This window comes from Vidua chalybeata, chromosome 9, assembly GCF_026979565.1.
Source record: "Vidua chalybeata isolate OUT-0048 chromosome 9, bVidCha1 merged haplotype, whole genome shotgun sequence".
NCBI lineage: Eukaryota > Metazoa > Chordata > Aves > Passeriformes > Viduidae > Vidua > Vidua chalybeata.
The window spans coordinates 2,565,000-2,587,266 of NC_071538.1; the positions used below are offsets into that span (position 1 = coordinate 2,565,000).

The window sequence follows — 22,267 nt, forward strand, 5'->3', positions numbered from 1 at the left end:
TGTTTTAGTCCTTAACAGTAAAAGAAATGTATTCCCTTTCTGGTTGTGGCAGCCTTTTATGTATTTGGAAATGGTTGTCGTGTCCACACAGCCTTACAGCCCAGCAGAGACGTTCCCCAGACTAAACACGGATGGGTCCTGCAGTCCTACAAAGCCAACCCTGGGGTGTTCCTGAGCCCCCACTGGAGTCTCTCCACCAGACCTCACTTTTCTCAAAGCACAACACCTGTGGATGTTTATATGCCCCAATGAGATGTTTGCCTTTTTCACAGCGGCATCACCAATTAATTCTTTGATCCACTCTACACCAGATCTTTATCTGTAAAAGGCCTGCCTGGCCAGCAGGTTCCTATCTTGCATTGTCATGGATCATGATCACATTTCTCTGTGTGGACTTGCAGCCTTCATATTACCAGTCCTTTTTCCATTTTGTTGAGGTCATTTTGACTTTGAATCTTGTCCTCCAGACTGCTCACGGCTCTTCCCAGACAGGTCCCATTTGCCAAAGACATAAGCATAACTTTTATTCCAGGATTTGAGTAGTTAATAGTAATTTATGAGTCCTTGCAGCACAAGGGCCCAGGTGGGGTGGGAGAATCAAAGAGTCATTATGGTCGGGAAAGACCTCCAATATCACCAAGTCCAACCACTGACCCAGCACTGTTCACCATGAAACAGTGTCCCCACGTGCCACATCTGCATGATTCTTGAACATTTCCAGGAACAGTGATTCCACCCTTTCTCTGGGTAGTCTGTTCCAACACTTGACTACCCTTCGGGTAAAGAAATTTTTCCTAATATCCAATCTATCCAATCCAATATCCACCCCAACCTTGAAATAAGTTGAGGGTATTTACTCTTGTCCTATTTCTTGTTACATGGGGGGAAAAGGCCGACCCTCACCTGGCCACAATGTCCTTTCAGGTGTAGAGTAATAAAGCTCCTGCTGAGCCTCCTTTTCTACAGGCTGAGTCCCCCCAGCCTTGTGCTCCAGCTCTGTTCCCTCCTCCCAGTCAATACCTTTCTTGGCGGGGGGGGACAAAACTGAATCCAGGGAACGGTCAGTGCCCTGGTTCTGCTGGCCACAGTACTGCTGATCCAAGCCAGGATGCCCTTGGCCTTCTTGGCCAGCGTGGGAGACAAATAATAGAGGTTTTGCCGGGGCCACCGTGGTGTGGTCCCAGCGATGTCTGGGATGAAGCGGAGTGGCCGGAGAGACGAAGGGAGCCGGTGCGGGAACAGCGCGGGGTGCGGGGACAGCGCGGGGTCCGGCGCGGCCGCAGCGCCTTTGTCCGCGGGCGGGAGGGCGGCGGCGCGGTGCGGGCCCATGTGGCCGCAGTGCCGCCCGCCGGCGGGCTGGGCCGGAGCATGTGCAGCTGCGGCAGCACCTGGCAAGGAGCCGCAGCGCCGGGGATGTGAACCAGGCGGGGAGGAAGGCCCTTGACTCATCAGATAAATCCAGCCCCGCACGGCTGAGCGAAGGCGGAGGAGGCGCGGCGGTGAGCCGGGGAGGATGGCGGGGGACAGCGAGCAGCGGCTGGAGGAGCAGGGGCAGCCCAGCGGCGGGGAGCCCTTCCTCATCGGGGTCAGCGGCGGCACGGCCAGCGGCAAGGTGCGGGGGTCGGCGGGGGAGCTCCCTGGGGCGGCCCCCACGCCGGGCGCGACGGCCACATGGCAGCGCGGCGGGTCCGAGCGGCCGCCCCGCCACGTGCGCTGCTCCGCGGCCGGGCCGCGGGCGCCGGCGCTGCGCGCGGATCCGGGGCCGCGGCTGCGGATGGAGCCGGGCGGGCTCGCTGGCTGCCCGGGGAAGGATGGTCCGGCGGAGGGAGCGCGGCCGCCGAGGCCTCTGCCCGGGCGGCGGACGGAGCCCCGCGGACACGTGGAGGGGGGTGCGGGATTTATTCGCTCTTTCTTTCCGGCCGGGACCTTGTGTCCCTCTGTGTCGCTGGGTAGAGCTGGGGGCTGCGCGGAGCAAGGGTGGCCCCAGTTCGGCCGGGCAGAGGCGGCATCTCCTTCCCCTCCAGAATCTTTCCTGTGGCTGTAGTCAGCGCTTCCCCCGTTCCCCTTCACCTGCACCAACCCCAGGGGCTGCCCGCCCCGCAAGGCACCTCGGGGGCGATGCAATTTTTTTAATTTCCACCCCCGCCGCCCGCTGTGGTGTCGGTCGTGCATGGGGGTGCCCTTCTCTGCCCAACTTTAGGGTAGCAGGAGCGGGGATTCTGCAGCAAATGCTGACTCACAGCGGCAGAACGACCTCCTGGCTGCTGTGCCGGGAGGGGCTGGCCCTTGGCAGCGGCAGGTGGGAGCGGAGCGGGGCGAGGGCTGCGGGGACGGGGCATCGCCCGCCGGGGCAATGCGGGTGTTCCCGGCAGGCTGCTACACCCAAACTGCAGCGCAGGGCAGCCTTACAGCTTGTCAGCGTTTTATTTTCGTTCTTTCATGCAGCGTATCTGTCTCAATTTGTTTAACCTCGCTAGGTCACTTTCTTTCTTAATAGGAAAAGAAAATAGCTTCTTTTTTTTTTTTCCCCTTATTTAAGAGCAGTAAAAACAGCTCCACAGCTCATCAGTACTCGTATGCAGGGCAGCACATTCTACCTGTATTTTGGAAAGGATGAATAGATTTGGAAGTAGCTATTCCTGTAAAATATTTCTTGTGGAGAAAACTGAATGTGGGCTGGCACAGGAGAAGGATGAGCCTGATATCTCCGGGTTGATCCCTGTTTGGAGAGGGATCCCTCCTTCTCTTGAAGGCATAACCCATCGGCTGTACCTCAGTCCAGTGTTTTAAGCATGTGTCTCTGAGTAGCCTATTGATTTTTGTACTGCTGTTGCTGCTGCAAGGGGGAAAAATCCAGCTGTAACAGGGGAGGGGTGGTGAGAGAGGATGCAATCTCCTCCGGTGGGAACCAAAGCTGGATTGTTCTTGCAGTACAGCTCCTGGTGACTCAAACACGCTGGGTTTGTCTGTTCTCTGATGCGTGGGTCTGCCTCTCTTGTAGTTGTCCCAATAACATCGTGTCTGGCGCTGCTGAACTGTTATGTCTCTGAACACTGTGTCTCAGGCCCACAAGGTAAAAGCAGTGATTACAGTACAATGCACCGCAGTGGTGCTCAACTTCAAAGTGAAAATACTCAAGAGCAGCAGGCTGCCTTAGGAAAAAAAGTAGGGAAATGGTCCTTTCTAGCAAGGGAGATGTACTAACTGGCTTTTCCTGTCTCTCAGCTTTGATTCCCCCCCCCCACTCCAGTGACTGCTGAAAACCTCTGTGCAGTGTTGCCTGTTGAAGGGAGTCCAGCAGATGACTACAAAGTTGGTGGGAAAAGGCTGCAAGAAATATGGTGGCCAAAAACCCTGAGCAACAGGAAAAAAGGACTCAGGACTTGTGCCCACAGCCCCTCAGATTCACATTTTTTGCAGCTGCAAGGCAGGGATGTGGGAGCTGCCCCTCACCTGACTGGTGACAGTGGCCTGTGCCGGGTGCTGCAGCACGCTCCGGGACAGCAGTGGTGGGGCTGATGTGGTTTGCTTAGCTAAGGGCTTGCCTGTAGCCAAAATCCAGCCCAGGGGTTACGGTGCTGATGTGCTGGCTCTGGGTGAAAAGTGAGTGCTAGCAGGGGAGTGAAGCAGCCACCTTTCCCAGTGGGAAAGTGACAAACCCATCTGACTTGCCTCGACACCAACTGGGGGTTGTTGTCACAACACACCCCTTTGGCAGCACACCAGCCCAAAGATAACAGAGGGAATTTGCCTTCCAAGCCCCCCCGCAGCTCCTCCCACTGCAGCTTTTGGGTTTTGACATGGGGACAATAGGCTCCACATCCCTCTTCGTGCAGCAGCAGGGTCAGGCTGTGGAAGGATGGGATCGTGTTTTGTAGCTGGCTGTGACTTGTGTGCTGTGGTGCCCTGGGGAGGCTGGTGTTGGAGGCGGCCGGCCTTCCCAAAGAGCTGGGATTGTTTGGCTGGCATTCCTTAAAGCTGTGAGAACTCAAGTTCAAAGGCTGAGTGCTCTTTCCCTAGTGAGCAAAAGAGGCTTGGGCAACTTTGGCCACTTGAATAGGGGTAGAACCCTGAGTGCTTTCCTCGTTTTTGGCTCTGGAAAGAAAGCTGGACTGTGTTGGGAGCAGAACTGGGGAGCCACAGAGGTCCTGAGCAGTCTGGGATGCTGCAGCCCCTGTGAGGGCAGTGCAAGCTGCACAGTGGCTGTTTTGAGTCAGCTCAGCTGGGACAGGCTCTTCACAAAAACAGAGCTGTCCCCTGAAATCCAAGTGCTGTGCAGTCTAGACAAAGCATGCTGTGCTTTCCTGGGGTGAAGATGACTTGGCATTAAGACCCCCATCCTGTGTCCAACATGAAGAGGACTGCAACTGCCTCATTCCCTCAGAACAGTTCCCAAGGCTTGTTGTCACATTTTCTTTCACCCTATCTGTTCTCAAGTGTTCTGCTAGAGTTCTCATTTCCCTCTTACACCCATGGCCTTTGTGCTAACAGCTCCTTCCCTTGCTCCTGCGAGGCATTCCTGACTACCAAGGACTCTGCAGCGCACAAGGCAGGCAGCCAGGCTGCGGGCTGGAGGAAAGTTCAGCAAACTGACTGCTGAGATGAGCTGGGATCTGTTGGGATACCTCCTTAAGCTCTTTGTGTCCTCACTTCAGCTTAGCTGCTGGGACCTCGCAGCTCTGCCAGCAGTGCCTGGAGCAGCTTGCTCCCAGCAGCAGCATCTGGTGCTGGGGTGGCTGCAGGGGTGGGGGAGAGCTCTTGGAGCTCAGGCTGAAGCATTAATCGTCCCCATGTGAAGTGAGGTGCTGATTGCTGCCTTCCAACAGGAGCTTGTGGGAAAAGACAGATTGCTTTGGTTGGCTGCTCATCACTCAAATTGTAGTGAGGGCTGAGCATGGGTGCCACTGCAGCCCTGTAGTTACATCATTTGGGTCTTGAGTTAGCACATCAAGTTCCCAATGTCTGTTTGAACATGCAGCCTCAGAGTTTCCAGCCTGCAGAGCACCAAGATTACAGCCTGTGTTCAGCCAGGTGTGCCCTTACTGACTCCACTTTGAACACTGGCAAGGCTGGCTGAGGCTGGAAGAGTGAGCCAGCCAGGAGGCTGGAATTGCCCAGCCAGGGTGGGACAGCAGTGTTGGCCCCCAGGGAAGGAGTGCTCAGAGCTGCATGAGGCAGTTCCATCTCTCACAGAGCCTCTTTCGTGACAGAGCTCAGTCCTCTACCCCAGCAAGGGCTGAGGTCCCCCACAGCAGCCCAGGGGTCACTGCCACAGTGTCACCACCCGGATGGCTGGCAAAGAAGCCCAGGGGAGATGTGGGAATGACTCCTCCATGGGAGGGGGACTGACAGGAATTGCAGCAGCCCTGTGCCGGTTCAGCACCATTTCCTGGTGACGTTCGTTTGTGGCTGGCAGGAGCTCTGCATCACAAGGTCTGACTAGTTAAACACTAGTGTCAACGTGTGCTAGAGACTCATCAAACTTTCTAGTAGAACGTTGTTCTGTGCCAGCCCTGATCAGACTGATCCACAGGACATTTTGATGGGTCAGCCCTTTCCTGTTACTGATGGAATATGTGCTCATTATGGAGCCTGCTCACCATAGTCCTGTGGGCTCAGCCAACTCTGGGCTATGGGGTTTGCAGCAGGGGCTCAAGAAAAATATCCTGTGCCTAAAACTAGAGGATTGGGAGGGATTGTGTGAGAGGGTTTGTTTTCCTCCCTGCATGTAATCTGTGTTTAGAGCCTCTGTGTGTGCCTGTTTATGCTCCAGCCCGGGATTGCTGGTCACATGCACAGTGTCCCAGGGTGAGTGAACAGAAACCTGGCTATCCCACTCCTGCTCTGGTTGGCCTGTGGCTCACAAAGGGAAAGGCAGGATGGTGAACCTGCGGGGGAATGCTCTGGGTGGAGGCCCAGGCTTTTGGTTCAAGAATACTAAGTTTCCAGTCCTGGTGTTGCCACATGTATGTGCTCCCATTAGGACTGGAAAGGATGATGTGGGTCATGAACTGGCTGTCTGCAGTCACAGGCATTTGATAGATGCTCTGGGACCCTTCCCAGTTTGCTGTCTGTTCTGTGTGTCATCCCAGTCCAAGCACTTCCTGGTACTTTATAATTACCATAACCTTCAGGAAGAGACCAACATCTGTAACTCGTGTGCTGCAGGAGATAAGGGCAGCATGCTACAGAGGACAGCAGAGAAATTAAACAAATAATTACAGTGGTTCCTTATGTTTGATCTGAGGGAAAATCCTGGCAGAGCACAGAACTGGAGACTGCGTTATCCACAGAGGTGTGATGAGGACACCCCAGCCAGGCTGCTGCAGCTGCAGGGCCATGGCTAGATCCTGCCAAGCCAGCTCACAATCAGATCCTGCAGGAAGGGCGTTATGGCACTGATGTCCCTGGAGATAACCTCTGGGCTCCTCTCCTGGTGGGATGGGACTGCTGCAGTCTGTCCTTGCTCCTGGTTGTGCTGTGGGCCAAGGGCATTGCTCTGTTGGGGAGGACTGTCCTCATGAGCAGCAGCTTGGCTCAGGACGAGCAGCCTGCAGTGGTGGCAGGAGGCTGTGCCTCTCTTTCCACACTTTTGGCACAACCCTTTTCTTCCTCCTGAGGGATCTGGCAGCTTCAGTGTTTCTTTAAGGCTGGAATCACTTGATCTGGCTAAGTCACTTTTGCTGGGTGTCTCATCTAGAGTCTCTGGGAAAATGGAAGGTTCTCCCTGCAGCTGGAATGGGACCTTGAACATCCCTCTGCAGTGCCAGGTTCCTTGGGGATGGATAGACTGCTCTCAGCATGTGGCTTTTAGCATATCCACCTGCACAAGGCTTAGGAGGTCCTGGGGCTGGAGGCATCAACTGTGTCCTGGCCCCTTCTCGTGGTTCCTGGTGAGTGACAGTGGCACTGTCCATCAGCTTTCTCCTTAATACCTGTCAGAAGTTGTACTAATTCACTGATCAGAGCTACCCAGGAGGGATTGTGGGATAATCTGCATAATAATGTCAGGGAATTAGTCAGCTCCTCAAGAATATCTGAGCAGCTGGCTATAGGCCATGAGTGAATGTGAATTAAATATGTAATTAATATATTCCAAATAAATGTTAGAGGCAGGGCCTCCAAACGCCCATCTGTTGAGTTTCTTCCACTGCGTACCACCTCTCTCCTTTTGGGAGGATATGTTGGATTTCTTCTCCAGGTGCCCTCTGCATCTTCCCTTCCCAGCAGAATAAAGCTGTACTTCTTCCTTGAACACTGGCTGTTTGTGTGCTTGGTTCAGGGGAGGAGTCCTGCAAGGGGAGCTGCAGCTGCTTCTGCTCAGGAATAACCTCTCGGAGCTCTTGCTGGTGTGGTGCTGTGCTGATACCTTCCTCTCCACGAGCTGTGAGCTGTGGGCTGGTTTGCACAGCTTTCCCAAGGAGCAGCTTGAGCACAAAGCCTGGGGGAGTGCAGCTCCGGGGGTTTGCTCCAACCTGGAGCTGAGTTCCCCTTGCTGCAGTGTGCGGGAAGTCATGACCCATGGCAGGAGCTGGGGTCCCTCCCTCCCTGCCTGCCTGCTTGGAAAGTCCTGCTTCAGTTCCATGTGGCTACCATGGGAAAGGTCTGCTTGGCAACCACAGAGGCTCAGAGGCTGCTGGGGCCTGGCTATATTTAGTTTTAACCAAGTTCTGGAGGAGGGGAAGCTCTCTCCTTTTGCTTGAGAAAGCATCCTGTTGCTGGGAGTTGGCTGTGGCTGAATCACTGGCAGCGTTGGCTTTGGCTCGTGGCAAGGTGTGCATGGATGAGGTGGGTATGGAAAGGGGCTGAGCAGAGACAAGAAGCTCTGGCATAGCTCTTGTATTCCTGCAGGTGAGTCATGTCACGTAAGGCATACCTGGTGATGGGCTCCAAATCCTCCAGCTTGTGTACTGGGATTAAGTCACCTTTCTCAAGTCACCTTTCTCAATCCTCTGCACTCCTGGGCTTCTTGGAGAAGAAACAATTGTCGTCTTCCCTGGGAGAAGTAGCTAGGAATCAGCAAAAGAAGGAATATGAGCCCAGGCTGCCCCTTCAAGTGGGTGCTAAGTGCCTGTTGTCAGCATGAGTCCCCTGTATCTAGACTGGTGCACACTGGCGCAGGACTTTGGAATCATGCTCTGTTCTTGCTCTTAATGGGCATCTGTGGGTGTCCCCAAAACCTGGCTGTGCTCATTTCCAGTTATTGATGGATCTTTTTGCAGTCACACGTGTGTGCTGTGCTGCTTTGGGAGAAAAGGGTTTAAGCAGGGAATATGTCATTTATTTGGGGGGACATTTCCCGAGGCTGGGAGTTTCTGTTCCCGTTGTGTAGGGGAGTTTCCAAGCTGTGTGTTTCTGGTTTTTCTTCTTCCTTAACAGTGGGTGTTTATCAACCAAGGGGAAAAACTGCATGTCCAGCTGTAGGAGTTGGCATCAGGGACTGCCCCTCATGAGACATTGTTGTTCCTACCACAAAAGATAGTGAAAAAAGGAAAAACCCTCTCTTGGACCTCGCTGAGGTTCACGGCCCTACTAAGGAAAGCTGAACACAGCCCTGGAGTGGACTAAGGCAAGCTGGATATGCCTTGTCCCCTGCTGTCCCTATGTCCTGCTGCTCTTAATGCAGGTGTAATATGTGGGCAGTGCCTGGCCCACACCTGCAGGACCAAGGTGACAAGTGCCAGAGCCAGGAGGTGACATCCCTGCTCACCCAGGCAGTCTGGCATGCTGGAACTAAGCTCGGTCCTGAGAGCAGGATGTCCCTATGCCTGTCTTTCTCCACCACTTCTGCCAGCTCTCCAGAGCCCACCAGGGAAAAGGGAAGGGTCCACTGTGTCTGCCAGGTTGCTTTTTCCAGGAGGCACCATCTGCCCCCAAGCCCTGGATGGCAAACACAGCTGGGATACAATCTGTTCCTCGTCTGGAAAGCTGGAGGGAGGATGTGTTCCTGTCTCCAGCTGCTTTGGGGTACTTTCTCCTTGGGCTTTTCTCACTATCAGGAGCTAGAGGGTGATTTTTAGAGCTGGTGGGGTCACTTCTGCACCTTCCAGAATCCTTAGACCAGAGATCAGTGTGCATAAGGCAGAAGGAAGACTGGCTCCATTTGTCTGATGCTCTCAAATGATTTAATTGCCAATACACATGCTGACGTCCAAGGGGAGAGAGTGAATGCAAATCCATGTGCTGCTTTCACTGATTCCAAGGAAAGGAGTCCTGCTCCTTCCCCTGGGCTGGCAGAAGCAGTTTCTGGTGCAGATCCACATGCAACCTGTGGCTCTGGGGATCTGTCTGGGTGGCTGTGCTGAAAGGTAGTTTATTCCTGATGGCAGAGGGCTTGGGAAGTTTGGTGTCCTGGGCACCTCTAGCCAAGGCTGAGCCCTGATGTGCTGTGTCCTGTTGCTGCATGGGCAGGCAGTGGTGTCTGGGGGAGTGAGCAGCCAGGAAAGGTGGAAGAGAGACACTGAACACACCCCAGTTTTGCAAAACCTATGGGATACAGCTGGATAAGCAGTAGGGCTGAGGCAGGCCAGAGAAGGATTTGGGGAGTGGGAAAACAGAGGAAAAGGAGAGCAGGCTCCGGCTGTGTCTGCGTGTGTGCAAGGGCAAGTGACTGTCATGGACTTGCAGGGCTTTGTTCTGGGTGGGAGCAGCTTGCTGCAGGGCAGGGCTGCCAGCGTGGCTTTGGGAAGCATGACCTGCCTGCTGGGAGAAGCAGGAGAAGAAGGTGGGATACTCAGGAGACCCCGTCCCTGACTCAAACCCCAAACTGGTGCCCAGGGCTGCCCGGACTTCTGTGGGTCAGCTGGAGCCGGTTCCCTCCGCAGCAGAGCTGTGAGTGAGCCTCTCCAGCCAGGCTGGGGATGACTCACAGCCCAGTGGTCACAGCCAAGGCAGGTCAGCCTGGCCTGGAGGGAAGAGACACGGTCTCTGGAGAGGGGAATGCTGTCAAATCTTCCAGCTTCTCAGGCAAACAGCCTTGCCCTCTGCCTGTCGGGGTGACCTCCTCTGCCAGGCATGTGTTCCCTCCCTGCTCCCTCTCACCAGTGCTGTCTTCAGCTCTGCAGCTGGAGGTTGCCAGCCAGGTATGGAGCAAATGGTTGAGCCATCCGGGAGGTGGGAGTGTGGAAAGAGCCACTGGCAGGCTGGGGTAGGCAGGTTGGGGCAAGCACGCTGCTCTTTGCGAGGCACAGGGCTCAGCAGAGCACTTGTGGTGTTGTGGTGACCAGGGCCAGGAGCAGCTCGGCTGGCCACCTGCAGCCAGTGTGATTCCTTGAGTGGGAGCAGCTCCCTCTGGCACCAGGAGCAGCCGCTTTGCCCGGGCAGTGGATGCCATGGGGCCAGGAGCAGAGCGCTCCCCAGCCAGCCTGGCCTTGGCTCTCAGTGGCTGGGGCGGTGCTGGCTGCCAGGCAGCGATGCTGTCACCACCAGTGCCTTGCACAGGGGCCAAGGGCTCCCATGACTAAGGAGAAGGGACTGCAGCAGGCTTTGGGATTTGTCCCCCAAGCTGTGCTCTGGGTCATGTCGCAGTGGTGGCTACTGCCCTGGTGCCAGCAGAGCTGGTGCCAGCTGCCCTGTCCCAGACTGCTCCATGTGGAGAGCGAGGTGCCCGCTCCCTGTGCCAGCAGCCAGGGCCACGTGGCTCCTCAGCTGCTGACTGCGCAGTGCCCCGAGCCTCCCGTGCCAACAGGCACCAGGATGTGCTGGCTCCTCCCAGCCCTGGCAGCTGTGGCACAGATCCCTGATAAAGTCCCACGGGCTCTCTTCCTCGTGCCTTCCCATCCTGGGCTTTGTTTGCCCCATCTCTGAGGACTCTCTCATGCTGTGGTGGGGTTTCTGTGCTGGAGCAGAGCTGCGGGAGTCAAGACTGCTTTCTCAAGGAGAAAGTGCCCCACGGGGAGCTGCCTGGCAGGCTGGAGTGCCTGGGGCCCCATGGCATGTGGCTGAACCCAGGCAGGAGCCAACTGTTTTTTTGCTGCCACTTGTGCCCAGAATAGGAGCTGTGGGCAGGCTATAGGGGCGGAGGAGAGGGTGGCAGACAGCAAACTTGGTGCCGCTGTCACACTAAAGAGTACCATGGTGATGCCTCTGGAGCACTTTTCCCTCAGTGGCTTTGGGAAAACCACAGACTCTTGGCTGGAGGTGCAGCAAGCAGGCAGGGATGTTACCTGTCATCCTCCCTGTACTGCTAAGATGTAACTTGCTGCTGATGTACTTCCTTTGCTATTCCTTTCCCAGTCCTCAGTGTGCTCCAAGATTGTCCAGCTGCTGGGCCAGAACGAGGTGGACTATCGCCAGAAGCAGGTGGTGATCGTGAGCCAAGACAGCTTCTACCGGGTCCTCACCTCGGAGCAGAAATCCAAAGCACTCAAAGGCCAGTTCAATTTTGACCACCCAGGTGAGTGGAGAGCAGCACAGGGGCTCTGCCATGCACTGTGGGAACAGGGCTGGAGTGGGACTCCCAGCTGCAGCAGCAAGGAGCCTGCATGGACACTGGGGCTCTGAATTCTCGTGGGACAGGAGTGGGTGGCTTAGTTAAGCTTTTGTGGAGCAGGGTGGCTGGGACCACTTGTGTATCATCCTCCCCATCTCTCTGGGGAAAGAAAAGGGGGGGTGGGGTGTTTGGGATGAGAAAGAGCAGGTAATAAACCCTCAAAATCCTTAAGACCCTCCTCCTCCTGTAAAAACATCCCCCAGTTTGAACAAGGTTTTCATAGAATTGTAGAATCATTGAATAGTTTGGGTTAGAGGGGACCTTAAAGGTCATCTTGTTCCAATACCCTTCACCTGGAGCAGGCAGCAAAGGAACAGATTGGTTTTTGTTGCAGCTGAGTCAGGCCCAGAGAGATCTGGCCTGGCAGAGTCCCTGGAGCCAGCAGCTCCATGTCCCTCCTTCAAGGAGGGAACCAGCTGTGCAGCTGCTCTGCAAACCCTTCCACCGAGGGGCCCTGCCCTGTTACTACAACAGGGGCTCTTTGAACCATCTCCGGGCTCGGCGGGGAAATTCCAGAGCTGCTGTCCCTTCGTCCCCACGAGGACAATGGCCAGAGGCAGCGAGCCCTGAGCAAACAGAGCCCTGTCTGTGTGGCAGCTCAGTGCTGGAACACTGCTGCAGTCTCTCTCCGAGGGCTGGAGCCCCAGAGGAGATGCCTGCCTGCGCCTGGGCTGTCAGCACTGCTGTACAAGGACGGTATTGATCTCTGCAGGCCACATCCCAGCCGGTGCAGAGCCACAGAGCCCCATGCCTCTGGCAGAGCTGGGCCTCGTCCCAGGGGAGGTGCAGGGCTTTCCTCCCAAGTCTGTGCAACTGTCTGTCCCCAGCACGAGGTGCCAACGACTCTAGCTTGGGCTAAGCTCAGCATCTGGTGGGTGGGAGAGGTTGCAAAGCTGCCTCGGGTAACGTTTCCTCTCTCCTCAGATGCCTTTGACAACGAGCTGATCGTGAAAACGCTCAAAGAGATCACAGAAGGGAAGACGGTCCAGATCCCTGTCTATGACTTTGTCTCCCACTCCAGGTCTAACAGCTGCTCCTGCCTTGCTGTGCCTCTGCTAACTTCCTGCGGCAGCCCTGTCCTCCCCAAACTCCTGCCCTCTGCTTGGGTGCCTAACCTGCCAGCACAAAGTTTCCATCCTAACTCCTCCAGCCCGGGGTTAGAGCATCCCAGGCAGACAGAGGCACAGGCTGAGGGTCTGGAAAGCTGTGTAGCCATCCAGCAACATCCAGGCATCAGTGCCGGGGGGTTATGACCTCCCTTCTCTTCCCTCCGTCCCCATCCACGCCTTCTCTCCCCATAAATTCAGTGTTTGCAGCTTTAACAAGCACTCCAGCCTCAAACAGCCTGGTAGTGACAGGAAAGGAGGAGGACAACAATTCTTGCTCCTGTAACACTCCCCTTGCCTGTGTTCAGCTTGTTTTTGCATGCCTGTGTTGGTCGTGGACAGCGTGGCTCTGCTGCGTTTCCCACAAAAGCACTGTGCAGTCAGGGAAGTGCTGCCTGCTTCCCAGGGAAGCAGAGCTGGCCGTGCAGGTTCCTGTGCTTTCCTGGCCTTTCTGGCTTGGCGCATAACCCTTGTGAGCAGCTGAGGTAGGGGGAGAAGGGCTAGCGTGCTTCCTGCTTTGCTGTTTATCCTTCCAGGAAGCGTACGTATGCCTTGGATCCCCTCCACGGCGGTGGGGTAGGTCTGCCCTCTCCTCAGTCGCCCCCCTGGTGCAGCAGTGGTGTCCCAGGGTTGGAGCAGTGCTTAGGAGCACCGCTGTTTCCCCCCACCTCTCTCTGTGTTGCCCAGCCTCCCCCAGCAGGGTTTGACTGTGCTTGCCCCTGCCAGGAAAGAGGAGACGGTGACGGTGTACCCTGCCGACGTGGTGCTCTTCGAGGGCATTCTGGCCTTCTACAGCCAGGAGGTGCGGGACCTCTTCCGCATGAAGCTCTTTGTGGACACGGACGCCGACACCCGGCTGTCCCGCAGAGGTGAGCAGGGACAGAAATCCCCCTAACTGCTCTGGGCAGCTGGTCACACAGGCAGGTGACAGTGACCAGAGCAGAGCTGGAGCTGGCACAAAGCTGCCAAGAGCTGGGGAGCTTTTCCTGCGCAGTGCAGAGTGTCACTAGGGCAGCTGGTGGCTTGCTCTGTGTCTCTTGGGATTCAGCGGGATTTTTGCTGCCTTGGCTGGGATTCCTCCTTTGATGACTGCTGAGTGTGCCATGTCCTCGCATGGCCCCGTGGCACCAGCCCAGTGCCAGCAGCTGAGCAGCAGCTGCTGCCAGCCAGCAGATGCCAGCAGGGACGGGTGCAGTGGGCAAGGCAGAGCATCTGGACAGTTCAGTCAGAAGGAAGAGCGTGACAGATCCCACTCAGGACCTGGGCTGTGGGTGTGCTCTGAGGATGGCATTTGGGCCATGGTGTCCACTGTGAATGGTGCAGATGGGGAGTCTGGTTGTACGTTTGTGCAACCCAGTGTGGAGCCTCTGTGTGGGACCTGGCATTGGGGTGATGGTTTGGGGGCAAAGAGCCCTAGAAACCAGTGTCCCTCTCCAGGACTCCCCGTGTCCTGCTGGCTTGGCTGCGGGTTGCCAGCTGACATGGGGAGGAACACCCACGCTGCAGGGCCTGCGTGACTTGAAACTAAGACTTGAGACTTTGTTTCTAAGCAGCCTTGAGGGGTGGGGTCACTCATGCAGCACCTCCTGGGTGACTAAAAAGCCATTTGGGGACTCTTGGGGCAGAATTCGCTTCTGTCTGACCATTCCTACCCCTGCATGGCTCTGACAGGCTCCACAGGGTGCCTGGGGATGCAGAAGATGACTTAAGAGGAGCAGTCCCTTCCAGAGCTCTGTGCTGTGACGAGGGGAGCGCGTCTCAGTGCGTCAGTCTGGGACTGTTGCGTGCATGGGACTGTTCCACTCTGCAGTGGAGCTGGTCTTGCCTGCCCTCCTGCTGTCAGACACATGCAGAGCCTCCTCAGCTGCTGGGATGTCATCAGCACTGATTAACATCTCCTTTTTACCAGTCCCTCTTGACCCTGCCCACTGTTCTTGCCTGACTCATCCAGGGAGGTGACAGCACAGTCAGTTGCAGGTCACAGCTATGCAGGGTCCCAAAATGTGAGCCTTAATCCCTTAAAATGCTGTGCAGGAGCTCAGGGTAGGACACTGGTGGTGACAGTGACCCCAGCCAGCAACTCAGCCCCACACAGCTCCCTGCTCAACCTCCCCTGGTGGGAGAGAATCAGAAGGGTGTGAGTGAGAAAACTTGTGGGCTGAGACAAAGACAGTTTAACAAGTAAAGCAAAAGCCACAAGGCAAGCAAAAGGATGAATTTGTCACCACTTTCCTGTGGGCAGGCAGGTGTTCAGCCATCCCCAGGAAAGCAGGGCACCATTATGTGTGATGGTTATGTGGGAAGACAAATGCCATCACTTTGAATGTCTCCTCTTGCCTTCCTCCTTCTTCTCCCAGCTGTATATCATCATGTGTATGGTGTGGGACCTCTTTTGGGTCAGTCAGGGTCAGCTGTCCCAGCTGTGTCCCCTCCCTGCACTGGTGGGGTGGGGTGAGGAGCAGCAAAGGCCTTGGATCTGTGTGAGCAGTGCTCAGCAATAACAAAAACATCCCTGTGTTATCTGCTCTGTTTTCAGCACAAATCCAAAACACAGCCCCACACCAGCCACTGTGAAGAAAATTAACTCTATCCCAGCCAAAACCAGCACGTTCTCCACCCCTTACTCCAAACCACTTAAATCATGCTCAGGTCCCACACTCTCCAGTCCATTCTCATTCCCCACCTTTGGTGTATCACACATATATCAATCCCCTATTTTATGAAATACCCCTGTAACAGATCTCCTAAGTGCCCACTGAGTTAATTTAGTCCCTGACTTTGGTCTCCACCTGTCCTAGTGGTCCTTCAGGACAGGAGAAGGTGGTGTGGAGTTATGGGGTCACTGCTGTGCTCACACTGCTTGTAAGGCTTGTACTTCTCCCACCCACCATCAATCACTTGCAAAAGGGCAGCTTTGCCGATGGAGGTGCTGCTGTCTCCTAGTTACTGCAGCTCATTGTTCTCCTGGTAGGAATCTGGCCATTTCCCTGCCATCAGCAGTTGGTAGGACCACTGCAGCATCAAATCTGTTAAGTGTATGTCTGCCTGTCATTTCTGGGAAAGGAGAGCCTGTGTGAAAGGTGTCAAAGGTATAATCATGTTCCTGGAACACAGCTGGAGGCAACTCACAGCAAAAGTTGGGATCTTGTGTTGTGATGTGCTCCTGAGTCGTCTTTCTGTCCCAGAAGCCCTAAAGGGTTGCAGCAATTGGGTTTTCAGCTGGGCAGCAGCAGGAGATGAGGTTGCTGGAAGTTGCTGCAGCTGACAGCTCAGTTAATTAGTAGTGCTGGGGTTCAGTATGTGCAACTCCCACTGCCCATCTCAGCACCTGTCCCCAGAAGTTCTGCCAGCAGAGTGCAAGGGGCAAGGTCTGCCAGGTACCTCAAACGGGGATCTGTGGGGCTCAGGGTCCTCATTCTGGCTAAGCTCCCTCACTGCCCTGTCCTTGGCCAGTTTCCCTAAAAAAGAAACTGGGTCCAGTGTCACATGCGTGTTTTGGGTCCAGTTTGAGTTTGGACCTGCTGGCTTCAGAGGGGTCCTTGAGATATTTGCCTGCCCTGCCAGCAATCCCTTGGGACAAGGGTGTGTGGTTTTACCTGGGCTGTTGGGACCTGCTGCTTTGGGGCCAGGTACTTGTGTTTGTGTGTGGGGTGATTATCCTGCTGTGATGTGCCCTGGGAAGAGGCAGGACCAGCCCCTGCACAGCTTACAGGCCTCCTGCACCCCAACAAATAAGATGTGGGATCTGGGAAACAAAAGTGTTGTATTTTTCCTGCCTCTTTTTCTGTATTCGAGCTGGGGCTCGCTCCTGCTCTCTGGAGAAGCTGCTCCTGGTTCCTGGAGCAGGCAGGGAACTGGCACCCATCCTGCTGCCAGCCCTTTTCCCCCATCACTTGCCCCATGCAGGGCTGTGAAAGGCCACACTGTGAAGCTGCTGGCCGAGGGCAAACAGAGCCATGGGGCCAGTGCCAGAGCAGCAGTGTCCTGGCCCCGAGAGCACACAGGCAGTGGCTGCCCAGCAGGTCAGGCAGGCTGGCAGGGCAGTGCTGTGCCTTGGCTCTGCCTGGGACACGAGGGAAGGCTCATTCCAAAGCCATTGCCAGGCACTCACATGCTGGGGAAAAGCCAGCAGCCCCCTGGGGACAGCCAAGTCTGCTCAGCCACAGGGCTGCTTTGGCTCTTCCCTGAGGAATGAATTCCTGCTGAACTGGGCCACTTGTCCACGCTGAAGTGGCTTTCAGACTGGAGATGGCACTGGCCCAAACAGCTCATGCAAACAGGGTGGAAGGCCTGAGTGGCAGAACAAGCAGGAGGCTGGTTTGCTCTCCTGCCTTTGGGCTTCCCCCTGAGCTGACCCCCTCACCTCTGGTTCTCCTGCACAGCTGGGGACAGCACAAAGAACCTGGCAGAGCTGTGCAGGTGAGTGAGTTTTACTGTCCTCACTTCTGCAGATTTGAGTTAAACTGTGTTTTAATGTGTGTGTGTGGCTGAACTCCACTGATTTTCTATTCTTTGGGCACCTCTGCACTGGGATGATAGAGAATGCCCCATCAGACAGGATGGAGTGACAGGAGGGAGGCAAAGCCTGAGCCTGGGAACACTCAGGACTAGGCTGGCACTGGTTACAGCTGGAAAGTGCATGCAGAGCTGAGAAAAGGGGGAGGCCAAGAAAAGCCTTTGGCCAGGTCAGCCAGCCCTTGGCTCCCAGGAAAACTTGGAAGCAGGTTAAAATCATGGAGCTGGGCTGGGATGTGCTCAGACCCATGGACAGCAGCTTGTAGGAAGAGATATGTCAGGCAAAATATCCAAAGGCCAAAGGCTTTACTTACTGAAGGGAAAGGGGGTGGAGAGAGTTGTGCCTCAGCTCCTGACTGTGCCTTACACCTTCCCCTCAGTGCTACGAGACATCAGTGAGCGAGGCAGGGACCTGGAGCAGATCCTGTCTCAGTACATCACCTTTGTCAAGCCTGCCTTCGAGGAGTTCTGCCTGCCGGTGAGTCAGGGGAGTGGCACCCATGAGAGTGTTGGAACAGGAGCACTTTGTGCCCAGAGCTCACATCAGCTCCCTGGGCCTTCCTCCCTCTCTGCAGGCTCTGGCCAAGGCTGGGGTGCCAGGGCAGGGTGTGATGGGGACTATTTATACAGCCACTGCCTTCCTGCTGAGATCACCCTTCCCCCTTTGGGACGGCAGCATGGCCAGAGGAATCCCTCCCTGTGCAAGGGCTGACAAACCACTGGGCAGCTCAGCCTGGCAGGAAAGATCCTTGGCTGTATTTAGCTGGGGAATGGGAGGTCGCTGCCCCCAGGCAGTGTTTGCTGTGTCTGCCTCCTCTTTTGGGTTGTCTTGCCTGCCCTTCTCACCCTGCAGTGCTGCTGGCTTCGTGCTTGGGAGAGCAGGGGAGCTTCTTCCTTCTGTCTGTGCAGTGGGATGTGGCCTTGCAGGTTGCATTTCCTGGCTGCTGAGTGGCCAGGGGGACAAGGCCTGCCTGGAGAAAGGAAGCTCTTTGGGAGCTGATAACAGAGGCAAGGCTCCCTGGCAGACAGGGACTGTGTGTGGAATTTACTGCAGTCCTGCAGACTTTTATGGAAATAGCATGTTTGCAGGATCAGCTATTGTACACCTTTCCTGGCTCTCATGGAGAGCAGCCTGTGCCTTGCTTCTCAAGGCTTTTCAAGCAGATGTAGCAGTTATGTGAGGATTTTTTTTTTTTTTATTCTGGAGGAAGTGAGCTAGCAGAGTCCTGAAACCTGGGATCTGCTGGTCAGCACCACAGGCAGGAATTAAACTGTGCCTCCCACCTTAGGAGCCTCCCTATGCCTGTCTATCTGGTCAGCTCTGCCCCTTACATTAAGAGGAGCTGATTCTGTGCTACAAGATCTTTTCCTGGCTCTTGCAGAACTCTCTTTTTTTCAGTCTCACTCAGCTGTGGCTCTGGGGACCAATTCCAAAGCCCAGAAAGGCTTTTCCCGAGAGGCAGGTTCCTCTTGCAAGGCTCCTCTTCTTGCAAGTCCCCAGCAAGATAAATCCACAGTTTTTCAAAGCAGCAGATGCTGCATCAGGCTCTTCTGATGAAGAGTCTGTAGGAGAATGAAGTGCGAAACAAGGAGGGTACAGAACTGCCTTGTTTCTACCCACAGCTTTGCAGTGGTCTGCTCCCACTTCCAACCTGGTGTTGGCTCAACTGCAGAGCAGCTGCAGGCTCAGCACCCACTGTTGCTGTTATTTGACTCCTAAAGCAGCTCTGAGCCAAGTGGTCCAGTACTGAAATGGTGCAGCATATCCTGGGGGTTTTTGAGATGTCTGGAAGCACTTGGAGGTGGCAGGTGGCACCAGTCACCCCAGCTACCTTGGTGGGGCTTGGCTGTCAGCTGTAAAATGCCACAAATGGGGAGGAAACCGGGACTGGCACCTGCAGGGCAAACTAGGTCAGGACTGGTGTCCTGAATCACACATTTGCAAGTGATGTGGTAGAGAATTCTCCCCCCTTCCCAGGCAGTTCTCATGGCTGTGCCCAGGCATGCCAGCTTGTGCTCCTGGAGCAAGTCTGGATTGGATTCAGGGGGAATGATGTTCCCAAGAGCATCAGCTGCTGGAGTCCTGTGATTATGGGGCTTCTTAATTGCAGGTTTTGTTCAGGGTGCCTCTTACTGGCTTCTGGATGAGCTCATGAAAATGGAGTCAGGGCACAAAGTATGGCCCTTGAAACGCAGAGCAGAACACAAATAAGAGCATCCAAAATGTATTATCAGCAATGACATACCCCCCCAGAGGGTCTGGGGAGGGCAAGAAGCTGCCCCAGGGAGCAGGGACAATGCCCCAGCTCAGCGTCTCTCCACTTTTTCCCTGTAACAAAGTGCTCTCTCTCCTCCCAGACCAAGAAATACGCTGATGTGATCATTCCCAGAGGAGCAGATAATGAAGGTAAGCACCCAGGCCCTGCTGCTCTGCCCTGGCAGCCAGCTTTGGGCTGTTGCTGTTGCAGTGGACTTAGGTTGGAGCTAGCAGCACCTGCCCCAGAGGGGACTCAGACCACTGCCACCCAAGAGAGTGCTGCTAACACAGGTGTGCCAAGATGAGCCTGTTTCCTTTGCTCCTGCTTGGAGCATTATTGACTGGGAGTTTGTGTTCCTGTAGTACCTTCAGGCCAACTCTTGGTTCATCCCACACAAAAGGCAATGTGCAGCTGGGTCAGCCAGGTTGGAATCAGCCTGAGCATCCTGGCTGGGGTCAGCCTGAGCATCGTGGCTGGATTCAGCCTGAGCATCCTGGCTTGAGAGGCAGAGGGATCAGTCCTAGGGGGATATAGGAGGGGACAGCAGTGGGAGGGACAGCAGGAACATAGCCCTGCCTTGTCTCTGCTTGATTTGCAGCCATCCTAACGCAGTCTCTCCCCCTTTTGCTCACAGTGGCCATAAACCTGATAGTGCAGCACATCCAGGACATTCTTAACGGAGGACTCAGCAAACGCCAGAGCAACGGGTACCTGAACGGCTACACTCCCCCGCGCCAGCGGCAGCCCTCAGAGTCCAGCAGCCGGCCCCACTGACCCGGGCAGAGGCGTGAGGCCAGCACGGCCCCTCTGTACATACTGTCCACTCGTTCCCCCCTTATCTATTTAAGAAACCAGACGGAGATGAATGCCTTTAATTTTGTATGTTGGAGTTGCCGAATGAGAAGCAGCCGGTTGCTCGGGAGCCCGGACCACCCTCAGCTCCCGGCCCTGCTCCATAACTGCTCCAGCACGGAACCGGCTATAAATCTCTATAAATATAGAATTGCTCTATTTTTGCGTAAATGCAGAATAACGTAAAATTACTTGCCGTAAGGCATTTGCCAGGCTCAGTGTTGCTGGGAGGGACTGGGAAAAAAGGAGGTCCTAGCAGGTGTGTTGGTATCAGGATCTTCACCTCAGACTCGGTAAGGAAGGAAGAACTGTGGTGGTGTCCATCCTGGGCCCGAGTGTTACACCTGGGTTGGGTTTGTCTCTTCCTGCCACTGCTGTTCAGGTTCAAGCAGCCTGGTTTTGGCTGGTAAGTCAGTGCTTCTGGCAGCTGGGAGAATGATGTGGAGTATCTCCCCCTGTCTCTCTGCAGCTCCAAGTCTCAGCCTTTCAACAGCATCCCATTCTGTGCCTGACACCCCTTCCCATCACAGGTGTGGGGCTGCTGCCATACCCTCCAGTGAGGACCTGGAAGGTGGTGCTGGGTATGTGGCCATATAAAGACGGCCTTTTTAGCGGTCTCCGTGCCTGGCTGCTGTGGGGACAGCACGTGGATATCTTCAGCCCCTCTGGAGCTTGGTGGCTGTGTCTGGTGGCACTGTTAGTTGACCATGGGCTGACCTGCCTGGAGGTTGGCTTGCAGGTCAGAGGTGTGTCTCATTCCTCACTTGGATGGGTTTTGCTCTTGTGTGGGGGATTCTGGGGTTTATGAGGTATGCTTAAGGGACAACCAGCCTCTTCTAAAAGAAAGGGGCAATGGCTGATCAAAGGCAGCTGCTGAGCTGCCTTTCTGAAGGGCTCAGCAGTGTGCGGTGGTCCCTGGGCTGCCTTGCATCCCCATCTGGGACATCCACAGGTCCCATCTGGGTAGTTTGAAACTGGGTGCCCAGCAGTCCTCTGCTCCCTGTTTGCAGAGCATGCTCTTGCCTGTCCAGTGTCCTTTTCACTGTCCTGGGGGAGGACACTGTCCCTGCTGTCTGTTGTCCCAAGGGCTGCCCAGGCAGTGCCCTCCCTTGCCCATGGTGAGAGTTAGTCTTGCCTAACTTGGTGGTGCTACAACAGCTATGTCCAGAGGGGCCTGGTGGGGTTGTACTGCAGATTTAGGGATGCCTGGAGAGGCCCCCTGCAAGATGGGGCAGTGTGGCTGGGGCAGCAGCTTGGTGGGATGGTAGCCAGCAAGATCCTTTGGCCAGCGCTGCTAAGACTTGACTTGCCTTAACAAACCCAAAATTTCACAGGCATTCACAGCCACAAAGCTTGGAGCAGACACCCTTAGCCTTGCTCCCTCATGGTTCTTTCACTCTTTCCAGAGCATTGGTTTTGCTCTGTGGTTAAGAGTTTAATGGACCATGCTCCATTGCTCTCCAGCCTGATGTGAGCTGGGACAAGCTTTGGTCTTTGAGAGAACAAGGAAGGAAACACCTTCCCCCAGTGACTGCTGCTGGGGCAGACTCATTCCTTCTTGCTCTCTGACAAGGCAGCCTTTTATCCCTCTCCCTGTGTGCCAGCACTCCTCCAGGCACGTCAGCTTTGCCATGACCAAGGGCTGATTCTGTGTAGGTAAGAGGGACCAAAGCTCTGCAGAACTGCTGAGGCTCAGGGCTCATGCAGAAGACAAGATAAAATACTGGCCTCCTCTCCCCAGTGAATAAAGACAGAATAAATGGATGCTGGTGTTGTCTCCTATTTGGTGCTGCATGGTGCTGATTGCAGTCCCAGTTGGCAGATTTGGACAACCTTGTCTTAGTTCTGCAAGTCTAAGCCAGACCTGGAGCAAAGGTGCTGGCACAGATCAGTCAGTCCCTTGGTGAAGAAGGAGGCAGCAGCTCTGGCTTTTGGCTGGTCCCCCCCACTGTAAGGCCCCAAAAACCTCACCTGACAAGGCTTTTAAAAGGGCTGGTGGTTGTTGATGTGCTCTGTGTTAGATGCACAGGAGAAATACTGACAAG

The 22,267-nt window shown here is 55.2% G+C and overlaps 1 protein-coding gene across 1 annotated transcript; it reads left to right on the forward strand.

Annotated features, from left to right (window-relative positions):
• Positions 1-1,414: 1,414 nt before the first annotated feature.
• UCK2 (uridine-cytidine kinase 2) lies at positions 1,415-21,986 on the forward strand. Its single transcript, XM_053950729.1, has 7 exons — positions 1,415-1,612; positions 11,236-11,395; positions 12,416-12,512; positions 13,324-13,466; positions 17,493-17,590; positions 19,471-19,519; positions 20,005-21,986. The coding sequence occupies exons 1-7, from the start codon at positions 1,514-1,516 to the stop codon at positions 20,142-20,144; spliced, it is 786 nt and encodes a 261-aa protein (XP_053806704.1). The 5' UTR covers positions 1,415-1,513; the 3' UTR covers positions 20,145-21,986.
• Positions 21,987-22,267: the final 281 nt, after the last annotated feature.

Bases quoted from the DNA above. Each gene is read 5' to 3' on its own strand.
- UCK2 (XM_053950729.1), top strand. From the start codon at position 1,514: ATGGCGGGGGACAGCGAGCAGCGGCTGGAGGAGCAGGGGCAGCCCAGC. The intron at 1,613-11,235 runs GTGCGGGGGTCG...TTCCTTTCCCAG, and splicing joins GCGGCACGGCCAGCGGCAAG to TCCTCAGTGTGCTCCAAGAT. The intron at 13,467-17,492 runs GTGAGCAGGGAC...CCTTCCCCTCAG, and splicing joins CACCCGGCTGTCCCGCAGAG to TGCTACGAGACATCAGTGAG.